Here is a 16,857-nt window from a genome sequence, read left to right as displayed (position 1 = left end):
ACATGGCAGAGGCTTCTGGGAGCTGGAGTCCAAAAAATTCTCTGAAAGGGCACAGTTAGGGGGACCTTAAACACACAGAATAGTAACAATAACAATAACAACAACAACAACAACAATAATAATAAAACTATCCTCAGAAAGGCAAAAGACTACATCCCCCAGCATGCTCTCCTCTCTAGGTTGCACACGGGCGCCCTTCACCCTCCAATGGGCATGAAGCCCGTCTCTTTTTCCTTTTCCCTGGGGCGAACTCCATTTCCCATGATGCATTGGGCCAAAACACTTTTCTCTGTTTGCTGGAGGTTGCCGGGAGTTGTAGTTCCCTTTGACTCCATCAGTCGCTTCCTAGAGCGACAAGCAGTCACTGCCAGGACTACATTTCCTAGAAGGCCTTTCTCCCTGGGGCTTCCTCCCACCTTCTTTCTTTCCTCTCTCTTCCTGAGATCATGGGAAGCAGCTGCTTCTCATCCACTTGTTCTCTTCTGCTGCAGATACTACCTGCGAAAGGGGTCAAGCTGGAGGCGGAGGGTAAGGGTCTCAGCCTTTGAACGGGGCTTTCTCTGGAGCAGAAGGACATGGGCGCCCTGAGAGAAATGGGGAGAACTTGGGAGCCTTGCAGAGGGAGCAGGATGCCAAGACTACAGCCCCCATCATCCCCAGCAGCAGGGAGGGGGATGGCTTGGAGCCCTAGGTACCCCAGGCATGGTTTGGGGAGACCACGCTCCTCAAGGAATGTGTAAATATATACTCTCTCTCTCTCTCTCTCTCTCTCTCTCTATATATATATATATATATATATATATATGTAAGCACTTTAGGAGCATATAGGAATTGTGTGTGTGTGTATATATATATATATATATGAAATAGATATATTTGTGCTCTTTCTGTTTTTATATATATATATATATATATATATATATATTGTTTCTATATATATGTATGCATGTATGTATGTATATGTATATGAATGAAAATAAATGAATGAAAATGTATTTATATACCGCTATTCCTATATAGATGATAGCGGTTTACAACATAAAATAAAACAATAACAACAACATATATCCCTGACAGTGCAAACAAACTACCCATACCAATTAAAAAATTATACAAGAGAATCTAAAAAAACATTATATTACAGTCCATTAAAACCATATAATTAAAAGCCGTACAACAAAATAGCTGGATCGAATAATGTGCATCAAGGGAGGAGAGAAAAAATATTCAGGCACATGGGGGAAAGCTTGATGGAAAAGATGGGTCTTCAGATTTCTCCTAAATAGATCTAAAGAGGTGACTGAGCGGAGTTCGTCTGGCAGAGAGTTCCAAATCTGTGGGGCTGCGATAGAAAATGCTCTCTGAGAAGATGACTTTGGAACTCTTAGCAAATGTTTCCCGCCCGATCTGAGAGTGTGGGGCGGACTGTATGGGGAGAGGGGGTCCTCCAAGTACCCTGGGCCCTAGCCATTTAGGGCTTTATGTAAGCAATCTAGGAGTATATGAGGAAAATATATACACATAGACACCAGGAATACATATATATGTTCTCTCTCTCTGTCTATACACACACACACACACACCGGTAATATATATATATATGTTCTCTCTCTCTCTCTCTCTCTATATATATATATATATATATATATGTAAGCACTCTAGGAGCATATAGGAATGTGTGTGTGTATACACCAGAAATAAATATATTTCTGCTCTTTCTGTTTATATATATTGCTTTCTATATGTGTATATATATGTATGTATGTATATGTAAGCAATCTAGGAGTATATGAGGAAAATATATACACATACATACACACCAGAAATACATATATTTTCTCTCTCTCTCTTTCTCTCTCTCTCTCTCTGTACATACACACACACACACACACACACACACTAGTAGCATATAGAAATATGCATGTGTCTATATACACACACACCAGGAATATATATATATGTTGTTTCTCTTTCTCTCTCTCTATATATATATATATATATGTGTGTGTGTGTGTGTGTATACTTGTCCCTCAATATTCACTAGGGTTAGAGGCACAAGACCCCCATGAATATGGGAAAACCGCAAATAACAAAAACACCATGTTTCTACCTGAGGTGGTACCTCTCTAGGAATCTCTAGGTCCTGCAGCTCAACTCTGTGGTCATCGTCCAACAGACATTGACCATAGAGTTGCACTGGAGGAGGACCTAGAGATTCCTAGAGAGAACATATTAATCAAATCTGTGAATAATCAAATCTTCAAAAGTCAAGGCCGCAAATATGGAGGTGTGTGTGTGTGTGTGTGTATAATCTCTCTCTCTCTTTTCTCTCTGTAAATCTCTCGCTTGCCCTCTGAATATATAGGAATCATAGAATCGTAGAGTTGGAAGAGACCCCAAGGACCATCCAATCCAACCCCATTCTGCCATGCAGGAAATACCAATCAAAGCATCCCCAATGACAGATGGCCATCCAGCCTCTGCTTAAAGACCTCCGTAGAAGGAGACTCCACTACACTCCGAGACTCCACTATGATCCTGCATGGCAGGGAGTTGGATTGGATGGCCCTTGTGGTCTCTTCTAACTCTATGATTCTATTATATATATATATATATATATATATATACACACACACACACACACACACACACACATACACGTACACACTGTATATGCACACATACACACAGGGTGACCAGACTGCCTCCTATTCCACCTAAACATTCTTTCCATAGCTTCCTATTTCACCTCAACGTTAGCAACAACTTCCTGACAGTAAAAGCTGTTTCACATTGAGACACGCTCCCTTGGAAAGTGGTGGAGTCTCCTTTGGAGGTCTTTAAACAGAGGCTGGATGGCCATCTGTAAGGAGTGCTTTGTGTATTCCTGCATGGCAGAATGGGGTTGGACTGGATGTAAGTCGAGGGTAAACTTAGGGGAATGTAACAAAGGATGAAGGAAAGGAAAATAATGCCAAATCGCACCACTGTTTGCCCACCCAGCCATTCAAAAAGGCCAGAGGCAATGCCACAACGGAGAGAGTAGGCATTTCTTTTAGGTTCTCCCGGGATGGACTAAGATTTCGCTTTTCGCCACTCAACTCAGAGAAGGGAATGGTTCCTATTTTGATAAGAGTTAAGGTACGGTACTTATACTGACCCATAGATAAGTTGACCCAGATTTTTGGGGTTCATTTTTTTGACTAAAGTTTCTAGACTTATATGTGAGTTTATACAATATATTCTTTTTGTTGTTGTGTGCCTTAAAGTCATTTCTGACTTATGGCGACTCTTAATGCAAAACTGTCGTGGGGAGTCAAGGCCTGAGCTGGGTTGTGGACGATGGGCACTCTTAATATCAAGATTAATATCTTTCACTATTGATTGTAATTAAGGAGGGGATGAGGTTCCTCCTTTCAATAGCATCAGGAAAATGTTTAGGTGTTTAGGTCCACAACCCAGCTCAGGCCTTGACCGCTCAGGGAGGCCAGTCCAGCTGCAGGTGGCCCTCCGTCCATCCGTCCTCCTTTGCTTCTGCATTCCTCTTCTTTTCTCCAGCATCAGCCCCTTTCCCAAAAAGGTTGCATCCGCACTATAGAAATAAGGTCCTTTGACACCGCTTTAACCGCTCAGTGCTATGGAATCCTGGGATTTTACCTTTGGACACTTAGCCTTCTCTGCCAGAGAGCTCTCATGCCACAACAAACTACAGATCCTAGGATTCCATAGGATGGAACCAGGAGAGTTAAAGCGGTTTCGAAATGGATTATTTCTGTAGTGCAGATACAGCCTGAGTCGTTTGTAAAAGGATAGAAGCACCCAAGTCAAATTTTTATCCTTTTAAAATGGTTTTGCTTTTTTAAATATAAGCAGTTTGTTTTTCTGTCTAATCCTTATGTTTAGGTACTTTTTGTGTTCTCACAGCCATCAGGTGCCATCAGGAAACCTTTCTTTAGGATCAGAAATCCTGTTTGGGGTCCCTTCCAATTTGGGGCCCTTTCATCCTCCATTATGGGTTCCCTGAAGGCCTCCAACTGCCAACTGCTGAGGCAGAGGCGGCCATCTTGTGTTCCGGAAGCCATTTAGTGTTCTGGAGGCCATTTTGTGTTCTGGTGGCTATTTTGTGCTGCTTGTGACTGTGGGGAATAATGTTCCAGAACCTTCTCTGAGGCCTCAGTTGAACAGAGGCATCTCTTTCTCTCCTGAGGCTCCAGAGAGAGAAGGAGGCCAGGCTCCTTGGGCCAAAAGGAAAACAGTGTGTCTCTTTGTGCTTCTGGCCCTCCATTTTGGGGCGAAGGAAGGAAGGGGCCTGTGGGGTCAGAGGAAGGGAGGCAGGGAGGCAGACTCAGGGCCAGTGGGGAGGCTGGGCTTTGGGGGCTGGGAGAGAGAGGTGGGGAAAGAGACCCTCCCTTTCGGCAAGAGCTGGGGAGGGTCCCACCGGTCCTTGCCTCCCGCTTTGAGAAAGGAACCCCCCCTCATCCCCCTGGACTAATTCTTGCCACTCATTCCTAGAATGGCTGGGACTCAGAGGAGTTTCCTAGGCATTGTCACCTTCTGCCCTCCATGGCCATTGGCACTGACCTTTCCCCATTGCCTTCCCTCCCTCAGCCCTGTGGACCTCCTCCTCCTTCGCACTCAGAGCAACCCTTCTCTACGGTTGAGGAGACGGCCTCTGACCCAGGGAAGCTCCGGCCATAAAGGACTGCAGGAGAGGCCTTTCTGGAAGCGCAGGAATCAGGGTCTTTGTACTGAAGGTAGGTCTTTATTCCTGGAGCTGAAAGAAGACCTTTGTTTAAATGTTTCAGTCCAGGATTGTATGGAAAGGTTGCAGCTGAGAGAGTTTCCAAATCCTGTACCATTTTAGTCGCTCTCCTTTGGACATGCTCCAGTTTCTCAAAATCCTTTTTGCATTGTGGTGCCCAGAACTGGACAAAATATTCCAGGTAGGGCCTGACCAGAGCAGAAGAAAGTGGCACTATTACTTACGTTCATCTAGACACTATACTTCTATTAATACAGCCCAAAATCTCTTCTCTGCAAGAATGCCAAGGGCAACCTTGTCAAAGGCCTTACTGTCATCCTTCGGACAGTGAGGGAGAGAATAGGCTGGCCCAGCTCCATCAGGGCTAGCCTGAAGAAAGAGGCTTCTCCCTCCATAACTGTCACCCTTCGGCCTGTGAGGGAGAGAATAGGCTGGCCCAGCTCCATCAGGGCTAGGCTGAAGAAAGAGGCTCCTCCCACCATAACTGTCATCCTTCAGAGTGTGAGGGGGTGAATAGGCTGGCCCAGCTCCATCAGGGCTAGCCTGAAAAAAGAAGCTCCTCCCCATAACTGTCACCCTTTGGCCTGTTCGGGAGAAAATTAGGCTGGCCCAGCTCCATCAGGGCTAGGCTGAAGAAAGAGGCTCCTCCCTCCATAACTGTCATCTTTCAGCCTGCCAGGAAGAAAATTAGGCTGGCCCAGCTCCATCAGGGCTAGGCTGAAGAAAGAGGCTCCACCCTCCATAACTGACATCTTTCGTCCTGCCAGGGAGAAAATTAGTCTGGCCCAACTCCATCAGGGCTAGGCTGAAGAAAGAGGCTCCTCCCTCCATAACTGTCATCTTTCGGCCTACGAGGGAGAAAATTAGGCTGGACCAGCTCCATTAGCGCAAGGCTGAAAAAAGAGGCTTCTGCTAAAATATATTTCTAAATTGTATTGAAAATGTTCAGATGTGTCAATTGTTAACTAAGGTTTAAAATGGTTCCTGTTGAAGGCCAGAAAGTCTAGGACTGGAAGAGCAAGTCTTCAAGGATATTGCCTGAGACATAATATACACAAAATGTATTATTGTTATGGTCTTGTGTAGTATGGTGACTTCATGGGATTATTACTGAAATCAAGATATATTATATCCACAGCATTCTCTTCATCTACCAAGATCAACTATCGAGATTAGATTTGTCTGTCATAACTTGTTTCTCTAAAACCCATGTTGACTTTTTGTGAATATGGCATTGCCTTCTAGATGTTCACAGAATCCCTGTTTAATGATCTACTCTAGAATCTTTCCATAAAGGAGGTCCTCCTCCTCCTCTGCATGAAAGAGAAATCAAATTCTCATCAGCGATTATGCACAGCATGGAAAAATTAGCATTCCTGCATTTAAAGTCTTTTTTAAATATAATTTTTATTGAATTTTATACAATGCATAATTCTGTATATATATTTTCTACTTTCTGTTGCAACTTCTCTGAATTTAAAGTCTGAGGAGACCTGAATCCTGTTGGTTAACCTTAGCATAGACCCACTGAACCTATCATTGACTGGTGAGTCAATTCATAAGAGATTGAGTGAGTCTACTCTGATCAGGACTAAGTATGGGATAGGATACAGGCTACGATTTAATCCTGCATGTGGCTAGAACAGGACATTCCCAAGCCAAGATGGCCAGGCAACAGTGTGGAAAATAGGCACTCTCCACATAGGCAGAGACAATTAAGAATTGTGGCTTCTCTGGATGCAGAAGGCTGCCATGGGAATAGGGTATTTCCTTCCCATCAACTCAAACCTCTGGTGCCCCTCAATGTTGGGGGGAGGGCTGAATACCACAGAAAGGGGGCAACCAGAGAAGAGAGGGCTCCTTTCCTTCCCTACTTGACTGGGGGCCTCCCTGGGGGTTGGAGGGCAACTGGTTTGGCCACTGGGAAAATGAGAGGCCATCAGGCTAGACAGCCTGACCCAGCAGAACTCTCTATTCTCCAGTATTGCTCCAGGTGGAATGAGGCTACAACTGGCCATTCACTGACACAGGTCCTCCCATAGAGTTGTGGAAGCCATCCCGCATGGCCATTCCATGCCTGGTGAGAGTATTGGGTGTGAGCTATTGGAGAAGCATCCAGCTGTGTTTATGTAGCCAGAAGCAAAATGAAGAAATCTTCCTCTGAGGGCCACTGGGGAGGTCAGGAGGTTTCAACAAATGATGCACTCATTTCACATCTAGCTACAGGGACATAACCAGGGCCCTCTCCAATTCCTCATCTCCTAATCCCCCTCCACTCTAAGAAAGCATGGAGTATCTGTTGTGTAGGGGAGCTGCAGTGAATCTATGTTAGCTCCAGGGGGCTTTGTTTGGTGCAGAGGGAGGAAGAGGATGCCCACCTCTGCATTGGCGCAAAGGAGGCATATGTCACCTGCGTATGTCACCAGAAGGATCCTGATTTCTGTGCCTTTGATTGCTGCAGAGTTTCTTGCCAAGCCAATCCTAACCCCGGTCCCTTTCCTCAGGAACTTCATCTCGGCCTCCTTGTACATGGCTTTGGGCCTCTCTTGCTGGAAGTGACCCAAGTTCAGGTTCACCAGGACCCCCTGCCCACCTGATGGCCGACACAGAGGCCAAGCCGAGGGGGCTGGGCTCCAACAGACAGAGGCTGCCCAAGTACAACAGCTCTTGGGTGAGTCACTATCCTATTAGCTTCATCTGTGTCACTGCTGGGCCAATTTATGAAAGGAAGCAAATAAAATACTGTCCGAGTTTGGCAGAGACAGTCCTGGTTAATCCTCGGCCACCCCATTATTTCAGGGGCTTTTAAAATGTCCTGGTTTCTCTCTCCTCCTCCCACTTTCCCTTTTCTTCAGCTCATTTCAATTTCTGCATAAGGAGTGCCAAGGAGTTTGCACTCCATCAACTCAAAAGTGAGGAGAGGATAAGAAAGAAAGGGGCAGGGAGTTGCCCTTGCTGCGAGTCTGAGGGAAAAGCAAACTGTTGTGTGCTTCCCTGCTTGTGTGATCTTCCTCATAAACAACTTTGACCACCTTCACCACTTTTTGGTGTTGCTTGCCCACATGTGTCTTGTTTTTCCCATCTGTGAAGTGTTGGGTGATATGGGAGAATGTACCTGAATATAAAGTGGGGGTGGCCCCATGGCCTTCAAACCCACAGTGCTTCCGAGAACTGCTTTTTAAAAATGACATTTGCCTCTGAAATGTGCCAAGAAATGTCTAAATGCAACATAATTCTTTGATGGCTAAATGTACTGTATGTGTTGGGATAGTCAATATCCTAATCCATCATCAATAGCCCAGCCATGGCCTAAAGTATATTGTTTATTATATTGCATAGTATATTGAAAAGATTCAAGACAAACTGGATTTCAAAGGCAGTAGCTTTTTTCTTGCTAACAGAATGTAAAGTTTATTTCCTGGACTAAATTCTGAGGTGATCAAATAATTGTTGGGATGCATCATGTGCTTCCCCCCACCCTTTTTATTAGTCATTCTCAGAATGAGGGCTATTTTCTATTGCAGGTGACCTTTGCGGATGTGGCAGTATATTTCACTGAGGATAAATGGAAACTGTTGACAAAGAAGCAGAGACTTATGTACAATTATGTGATGATAGAGAATTACGAGAATGTGGCCTCTGTGGGTAAGGAAGCTGAATTCATTGATCTTCCTATAAAGACTGAGGGCCCTTTCATACTACATTATCATGGCACTATGATTCCACTTTAGAATCATAGAATCATAGAGCTGGAATGGACCACAAGGACCATCTGGTTCAATCCCTTGCCATGCAGGAAACACATTGAAAGCATCCCCGACAGATGTCCACCCAGCCTTTGTTTATAGACCTTCAAAGTCCTTTAAAGTCCTTCAAAGAAGGAGTACTTTAGAAATTCTCTGGCTTTTCTGCATGAACGAAGATTCAGGAAGGACTCATCCCATGCTTTCTACAAGCATGTTGATGACTAAAAAAAATTAATAATAATAATAATAATAATAACAACAACAACAACAATAATGAGATGGCACCACGTTCTGAGGGAGTATATTCCACTGTTGAATAGCTCTTACTGTCAAGAAGTTCCTCTTAATGTTTAGGTAGAACTTCTTTTCCTGTGGCTTGCGTCCATTGTTCCGTGTCCTTTGCTCTAGAGCAGCAGAAAGCAAGCTTGCTCCATCCTCAGTATCTCTTCAAATATTTGAACAGGGCTATCATATCCACCCTTAACCTTCTCTTCTCCAGGCGAAACATTCCCAGCTCCCTAAACCACTCCTCATAGGGCTTGATGGTTTCCAGACCCTTCACCATTTTCATTGCTCTCCAGCTTCTCAACATCCCTTTTGAATTGTGGTGACCAGATGTGGACACAGTATTCCAAGTGGGGGCCTGACCAAAGCAGAATAGAGTTGCACTATTACTTACCTTCATCTATAACATAGAATCATAGAGTTGAAAGAACCTAGAAGGGCCATCCAGTCCAACCCCTTGCCATAACACTATACTCGCATTGATGTCGCCTAGGATCACATTGGCCTTTTTAGTTGCTGCATCACACTGTTGATCCCGGTTCGAGTTGTGGTCTACCAGGGCTCCTAAATCCCTTTCACACATAGTTTAACTGTCATAGCAACTTTCTGTGAAATCTTGGAATTTGTAGTTTAGTGAGGCACTATTGCTTTCCACTATCTAAGGATTCTAAATATCCTATCCTAAACTGTCAATTCTAGGATTTTGAGGGAAGGAACCATGGAGAAAAATGTTTTTGGCTCCAAATGCTCCTCAGCCCATCCATGACCAAGTCTGCTGCCTTTTTTGGCCCCTTCTCCAGTGTTTTGAGACTGTGGAGAGGCTTGTGTAAAATGGCTCCCTTGGCCCTGCAATGTCTCAGAGAACAGGGGCAAAAGGCATGCTGTCGGATATTGAGGGGCAAAATATTATTTGTCTCCCCCCCCCAGGGAATACCATGTGGGGGTGCTCCTGAGATCCCCTGGGGGGCAATGTGACCACACACCCCATCAACAACAGTAGTCCATCCCTGTCTTAGAGATGTCTTAAGGCTGTTTTAAGGCTGCTCTCTGGCACTTGACCTTCACCAAAATTGAAGTCCAGGTCCCAATCCCCCTTGCTCTGCCTTTCCCAATGAGTTATTTGTATATTGATTATCCTGCCTTTCTCAACAAATGGGCTTCAGAGTGTCCCTTTTATGCATCACACACACTCTGTGGGTGTGTTTCTGTCTGTGATAGAGAGATGGAAGGAATGTGAAAAATAGAAAGGCAGGGAAGAGATGTTGAAGGTGAAATGGTAAAGCAGTGCAGATGGGCAAATGGGAAGGTTGGAGAGCGGAGGGAGAAAGGGAAGGGGATCCGGCCTCTGGGAGCCAGGAGGGGAAGGCAGGAGCAAAGCCAGGATTGCCTAGCTCTGTGCGGAGAGGAAGGGACCTCTGGGAAGGGCCAGGAGAGGGGCCTTGGGGATTGGGAGGCAGCCAGCAACCTGACAGGTTTTAAGAACTGGATTGAGTGAACTTCTGAGAACCAGCTCAAATCCTTGGGGGCATTCTCACTGGCTTAAACTCTGGGTTACAAATCGAATTCAAGGTATAGCGTTCCTATTAGAAACCGAATTAACTCTAGAACAGTTCTAGATTAACCCGCAATCGTTCCCGCTAAGATCCAAATCTTAACCCAGGTTTTTATTTAATCCGTGTTAAGGGCTTATATACCAGGTTAAAAAAATAGAAGGGTCGAACCTACAATTTTCCCTTGATTCGGGACAGGAATCAGAGTATTTAAATAGGAACGATCAGCCTCTGAAATCGGGTTAACTGGATGGGAGCAGCAGAGCACGATGGGCTGGCTCTGGGGAGTCGCCCTTTCTGTCCCCATCCGTCGTCGCCGTTGCTATCTTTGTTTCCCTCACCCCTTTGTCCGCGGTGGTCTTTCAATAAGAGATAAGGATTATCAATTTTTTAATTGTTTACAGGAGCTTAATCTCTTCAGCACTTTAAGCTCCTGATGTCCCAGCCGCTCAAGCACCTGCATCAGTCAAAGGACTCTTAGAGGCTTCCCCCGGTGGATTGCAACCTCCCCTCTGTGTGAGGAGAGCCATTGAACACCATTTGTAACGGAGGAGAGGGTGGATGCACAGCAATCTGGGAGGAAATAGAGCCTTTCCTTCTCTCTTTCCCAAACGGAATTTGGGGAGACATAGGAAACCCTGGATGTGTGTGTGTGTGTGTATTCCACTTCAACCTACTGCCTTCTCCTCCTTGATCCGATTTTCCAACCCTGGGCTTTGGATGCAGTCTCTAGCCACTTAAACCCACTGCCTTCTCCTCCTTGATCCGATTTTCCAAACACGCACACACACACACACACACACACACACACACAGAAAGGAGGAGGCTGGGTCCATAAGCCAGCCTGATTCCATGCGCTCCTTTCCCAAGGCACATCCTCCATTGCTCCCCCCTGTCCAGGAGGACTTCCAAAATGCCCTCTCTCCCTTTGCACAGTCGAAAACCACACACTCATTCACGCAGAGTCCATAAGCCAGGCTGCAAAGAGGAGGAGAGAGGCTGGGCCAGGGAGGTGTGTCTTTAAGTCTTTAAGTCTTTAAGATCTCTCCCCAGGGACAGCAAGGCAGCTTGTGTATGTGTGTGTTTGCACGCATGTATATATACACATATGAATGTATATTTGTGTGTGTGTGTGTGTGTGTGTGTGTGTGTGTGTGTGTGTATTAAGGTGAATTATAAAGTAACAACTTTTATAATTTATGAAAAAACCTCATCTGTAGTTCAAAACCCACTGTAGAAATAATACAGTTTGAGACCACTTAACCTGCCCTGGCTCAGTACTAAGGAATTATGGGAACTGTTGTGTTTGTGAGACATTTATCCTCCTCTGCCAGAGAGTGCTGGTGCCATAATAAACTACCATTCCCAGGATTCCCTAGCACTGAGTTATGGCAGTTAATATGGGGAGACACAGAAGAGGACAAATAAGGCTCCTTCTTGTCTGCGGAGACGCAACAGAAGAGCCTCGGATGCAGCCAAGCAGAAGTGCTTTGGGGAGGCAGTTTTCTCTCTCCCTCTCTTTTGTTATTCGTGGGGAAGGATGGTTGAGGGAGAGAGAAAACTGCCTGCCTCCCCAAAGCACTTCTGCTTGGCTGCCTTGGAAGAAAGACCCCAGAGAGCCTGGGGGAAGTTCCTCCAGAGAGGCAGTCATCCTTCTGGCTTGGAGATTTGGGGAAAGATTTTTTGGAGAGGCAGCAACCAATGAAAATCGTCTGCATCCAAGGCTCTTCTGTTGCGTCTCCGCAGACAAGGAGGAGTCAGGTAGTGGGAATGCAGGTACAGGATACATCGGTGCATGTTACTCCGAATTATTGTGACGTCATGATGACGTCGCTTTGATTGACAGCCAAAACAAGTGAATGTGAATGAAAAAGTAACAGAACCGGTTTAAATATACACCGATTCATCCATGAATGGGAACAAAACCAGGACAATTACAGCAAATCAAAATAAAATGTTAAGTAAATGGGAACGATGAAGATAAAGCGATTTGAAAAGCAGGATAAAACTCGCTGCATTTTAAGTTGCTTTACAATGAACTGCTGTATTTAAAATTGTTGTAAATCTTAAGTGAGAATGCCCCCCACGTTTTTCAGACATATTTAGGGGTTCCATTTAGCAATTATAATATCTATGAAGGTAGGAAAGGGAGACACAAAACTTGCTTGTTCTCTAATGTTTCTTTTCCTACCTGAGCTTGCTTAGTTTCATAGTTGATTCCAGAGGCCCTTTGTTACCCGAAATGCTGGAGTCTGGGAAGGACACCCACAAGTCCTATGCTTTTAGGGGAATTTAGTACTTAGCTGAAAAGAGAGATATAGTTTGGTTGGGGCAAGAGTGACCTCGGGATTCAGCCCAACTGTGCCAGGCCCAGAAGCACACTGAATTCCAAATGCACTTGAAATAGGTTTTATCTTCTATTTAGGGGAAAAGCAAAACACACACACACACACATAAGCGTTCACACATGGACAACAACTAGATATCAGGTGGGAGTGGTCAAGAGATGTAAGACTTTGATAATGGTAATACTTTAGCTAGGCGGATCTGGATTCCAATTGCTGAGGGTTCGAAATGGGAAGAGAAGTCAGGAGCTCCTGCGACAAGTGAAGTTGGCGAGTGCATTGAGATGCTTAGCCATGTAAACCAACAGACTGTCTGTAATTGGACTGATGTCAAAGAACAGTCAGTCAGGGCAGATATTCCTAAGATCCTATGATCCTATACTGTAATTGTTGCTTGGGAGCAGGATCAGATCCATAAATTAATACAGGTCTTATCTAGCCCAGGGGCTGGAGTTTCTCCACCTTAGATATTAATCATAGAATCATAGAAGCATCCAGTCCAACCCCCCTTCTGCCATGCAGGGACTCTCATTCAAAGCATACCCAGCAGATGGCCATCCAACCTCTGCTTAAAGACCTCCAAAGAAGGAGATTCCACTACACTCCGAAGTAGAGTGTGTTCCACTGTCGAAAAGCCCTTACTGTCAGGAAGTTCCTCTTAATGTCGATGTGGAATCTCTTTTCCTGTGACTTGCTTCCATTGTTCCGTGTTCTAGTCTCTGGAGCAGCAGAAAACAAGCTTGCTCCCTTCTCAATATGACATCCCTTCAAGTATTTAAACAGGGCTATAATATCACTCTTAACCTTCTCTTCTCCAGGCTAAACATCCACAGCTCCCTGAGTCTCTCCTCACAGGGCTTCATGGTTTCCAGACCCTTCACCATTTCAGTCACCCTCCTTTGGACACTCTCCAGCTTCTGAACATCCTTTTAAAATTGTGGTGCCCAGAACTGAAAACAATATTCCAGGCGGACTCTGACCAAAGCAGAATAGAGCGGCACTATTACTTCCCTTGATCTAGACACTATACTTCTATTGATGCAGCCGAAAATTGCATTGGCCTTTTTAGCTGCCGCATCACATTGTTGACTCATGTTCAACTTGCGGTCTACTTTGACTCCTAGATCCCTTTCACATGTAGTCTCGTTCAGCCAGGTGTCACCCATCCTATCTCTGTGCATTTCATTTTTCCGCCCTTCATCGCAGTACCTTACATTTCTCTGTGATGAAATTCATTTTGTTAGCATTGGCCCAGCTTTCTAATCTATTAAGGTCTTTCTGAAATTTGATCCAGTTCTCAGGGGTAGTAGCTACTCCGCCTCATTTGGTGCCATCTGCAAATTTGATAAGTATACCCCCAATTCTGTCATCCAAACCATTGATAAAGATGTTGAATAGCACTGGGCCCAGGACAGAACCCTGTGGGACCCCACTGGTCACTTCTCTCCAGGATGAAAAGGAGCCATTATTGAGCACCCTTTGGGTTCAGCCAGTCAACCAGTTACAAATCCCTGTAACCGAGTGTTCAAAAAGGTTTAATTAACTTATGAATATTTCCCGGGTTGAAGAATGGTCTGAAACCAAATTGAATGTAATCAGACAGAAATGATTAGCACACTGGCTCTCAGGTCCTTCTTGGCTCTGAATTTCGATTGCGTTTGAAAGCCAGTATACACTAGAGTCTGAGGGTGACCTTCCCAGATGCAGCTCAGCAATAACATAGCAGAATACGGAAGCAAATATTCAGCTATATAGATATTGGTAGTGCACTGACCACTTTTCACACTTAAAAATAAGTCACAGACACAGTTGATTTCATCGAAATCCATGGAGGTTCTCTATCTTGAGTTGCAAAATAATACTAATATTTGCAAGCTCTCCTCTCCAACTTCCATCAACTTCACCATCTCTTGTACACACAACTACAATCCAAACCACACCAATCCGCATGTGAGCTGCATACTGTTTTGGCTGTGAGTCATCTCCTGGTGCCAAACAGCATGAAGCATCCTCTGCACTTAGCTTCCATCATGCCTTGGGCTCTGGATCAGGACTCTATGGCAGTCTCACAGGAAATTATGCCACCTGTCAATCAAAGTATTTTTGCACATGTTTAATGGAATATCCCCATTTTTTGCTAGCTCCTATAAGTAAGGATACAATTGTTCCATGTATTTAGGGGCATAAGCAGCAGGGTCATGCTTGGGTTATTCACCTTTCTTAAATTAATCTCTAATAAGGAGGGGTTAATGAGGGCTAAATCATGGGGTAACACCCTCCTCTCTTAACTCTGATTTTCAGTCTTATCTCTCATTGTCTTTCTTTACAGAAAAACATTTGAGTCATGAGAGAGTCCACACAGGAAAGAAGTCATATAAATGCCAGCATTGTGGAAAATGTTTTTCTTGGAAGTCAGAACTAGTGAGACATAAGAGAGTCCACACAGGAGAGAAGCCATACAAATGCCAGCATTGTGGAAAATGTTTTTCTTGGAAGTCAGAACTAGTGAAACATCAGAGAGTCCACACCGGCGAGAAGCCATACAAATGCCAGCATTGTGGCAAATGTTTTTCTCAGAAGTCATACCTAGTGAAACATCAGAGAGTCCACACCGGAGAGAAGCCATACAAATGCCAGCATTGTGGGAACTGTTTTTCTCAGCAGTCAAGCCTAATGACACACCAGAGAATCCACACAGGAGAGAAGCCATACAAATGCCAGCAGTGTGGAAAATGCTTTTCGTGGAGGTCAGGCCTATTCAAGCACCAGAGAGGCCACAGAGGAAGGAGCCACACACATCCAAGCAGTGAACGAACATTATTTTTTTGAAGAAAGAATACAAAAATACTGTTTCAATCCGGCAGTAATAAGAAAAGGCCTTCATGATTTTATTTGTACATTTTTTTCTGTCCATATGTCTGTTTATGTTTTAAAGTTATGTTTTGTTAAGTTTAGGCTTTAATTGCTACTAGTATAGATAATTGTTTTGGGTTATAAATTTGGCTGCGGATTATGGGTCATGGTTTATGTTGGTTAGATGGGGGACTGGGATTTGTTGCAGCTAGCTAGAATAGCAATGATAGCATTCAGAATTTGTGGGATGTTGGCTGAAGAAAGTTGGGGACCTGTAGTAACAGAAAGGGATCTAGTTTCTTGAAATGTCTGGGGCAGGGAGAGATTGTGCCTGTGAGAAGGATGGCAAAGTGGGGCTGGTTAATAATGGGGGATAGATGGTGGGGATTGTAGGTGGGGGCTAGGTTTGGTAGAAGCTGGAGTTTTAAGTTTTGGGGTTTCAATATATTCTAGGCAGTTCTGGCTTATACATATTTCTGATATGTGTTTTCAATAAAGGTCTTTGCTATTTCAACACACTGGATTCTTTGATGCACAGAATTTGTGAATATGCACAAAACTGACACTTTCTTCTCTCCTCAATCCTCAGCTCCATTCCCAGCAGTAAGAACAGCAGAGACAAACACACATCTGTCTGTCTGTCTGTCTGTCTGTCTGTCTGTCTGTCTATCTATCTATCTATCTATCTATCTATCTATCTATCTATGTGTGTCTATACAGTATACACAGAGAGACTATTTCCAAAGCAGAGCCTTCCTTTCCTGCCTTTCCTGGGCTCCATTGCGGCCTCTTCAAAATCTCCTCAAAAGACGGAAGGAAGGGAGGAAGGAAGGAAGGGGAGGCTGCTGAATCCTGGTACACTCCTTCCCTTCCCTCAAAGGCCACCAGTGGAATAAACAGCAGCAGCAGTAAGGCCCTGGTGATCCCTGCACATGATCAGAAGGTGCCTTTGGATGTATGTGCACATGTGCAGTCTCAGACCTGAAGCCATTGCTGCCTTCACAGTCTGTTCTGAGGGATGGAAATGGGGGACAACCTCATTCGCTTAGAGGAATGGTTTGAGGATTTTCGGGGGGGGGGCTTGGGGGTTATAAGAAGAAAGGAAGCCCCTCTTTCCTCAAAGAAAGGCAGGGGGCTGCCAGGCCTCCTCTCCCTCTTTCCTTCCTTGCCTCCTCCTTGGAGGATTCCTTGGGGCCCAGGTACTTAGGGGGTTATTATGAGAAAAGAAGATGGGGGTCCCTCAGAGAGAGGCATGGCCATGGAGGGGATCGTGATCCAAATATAAAAAGGTCTTTGAGGAGCACCCTCCCCCCTGG

At 44.7% G+C, this 16,857-nt stretch overlaps 1 protein-coding gene across 1 annotated transcript; it reads left to right on the top strand.

Annotated features, from left to right (window-relative positions):
• Positions 1–480: 480 nt before the first annotated feature.
• On the top strand, positions 481–16,050 carry LOC149301521 (uncharacterized). The gene is made up of 5 exons (XM_089484075.1): positions 481–528; positions 4,609–4,754; positions 7,267–7,433; positions 8,287–8,407; positions 15,018–16,050. The coding sequence occupies exons 3-5, from the start codon at positions 7,359–7,361 to the stop codon at positions 15,515–15,517; spliced, it is 696 nt and encodes a 231-aa protein (XP_089340201.1). The 5' UTR covers positions 481–528; positions 4,609–4,754; positions 7,267–7,358; the 3' UTR covers positions 15,518–16,050.
• The last annotated feature ends 807 nt before the right edge of the window (positions 16,051–16,857 follow it).

This window comes from Sceloporus occidentalis, unplaced genomic scaffold (genome assembly GCF_023333645.1).
Source record: "Sceloporus occidentalis isolate IW3139 unplaced genomic scaffold, rSceOcc1.0.p SCAF_21, whole genome shotgun sequence".
NCBI classification, from domain to species: domain Eukaryota; kingdom Metazoa; phylum Chordata; class Lepidosauria; order Squamata; family Phrynosomatidae; genus Sceloporus; species Sceloporus occidentalis.
Note: the sequence above shows the minus strand (reverse complement) of the source record. Positions and strands in the feature narration are given on the sequence as shown.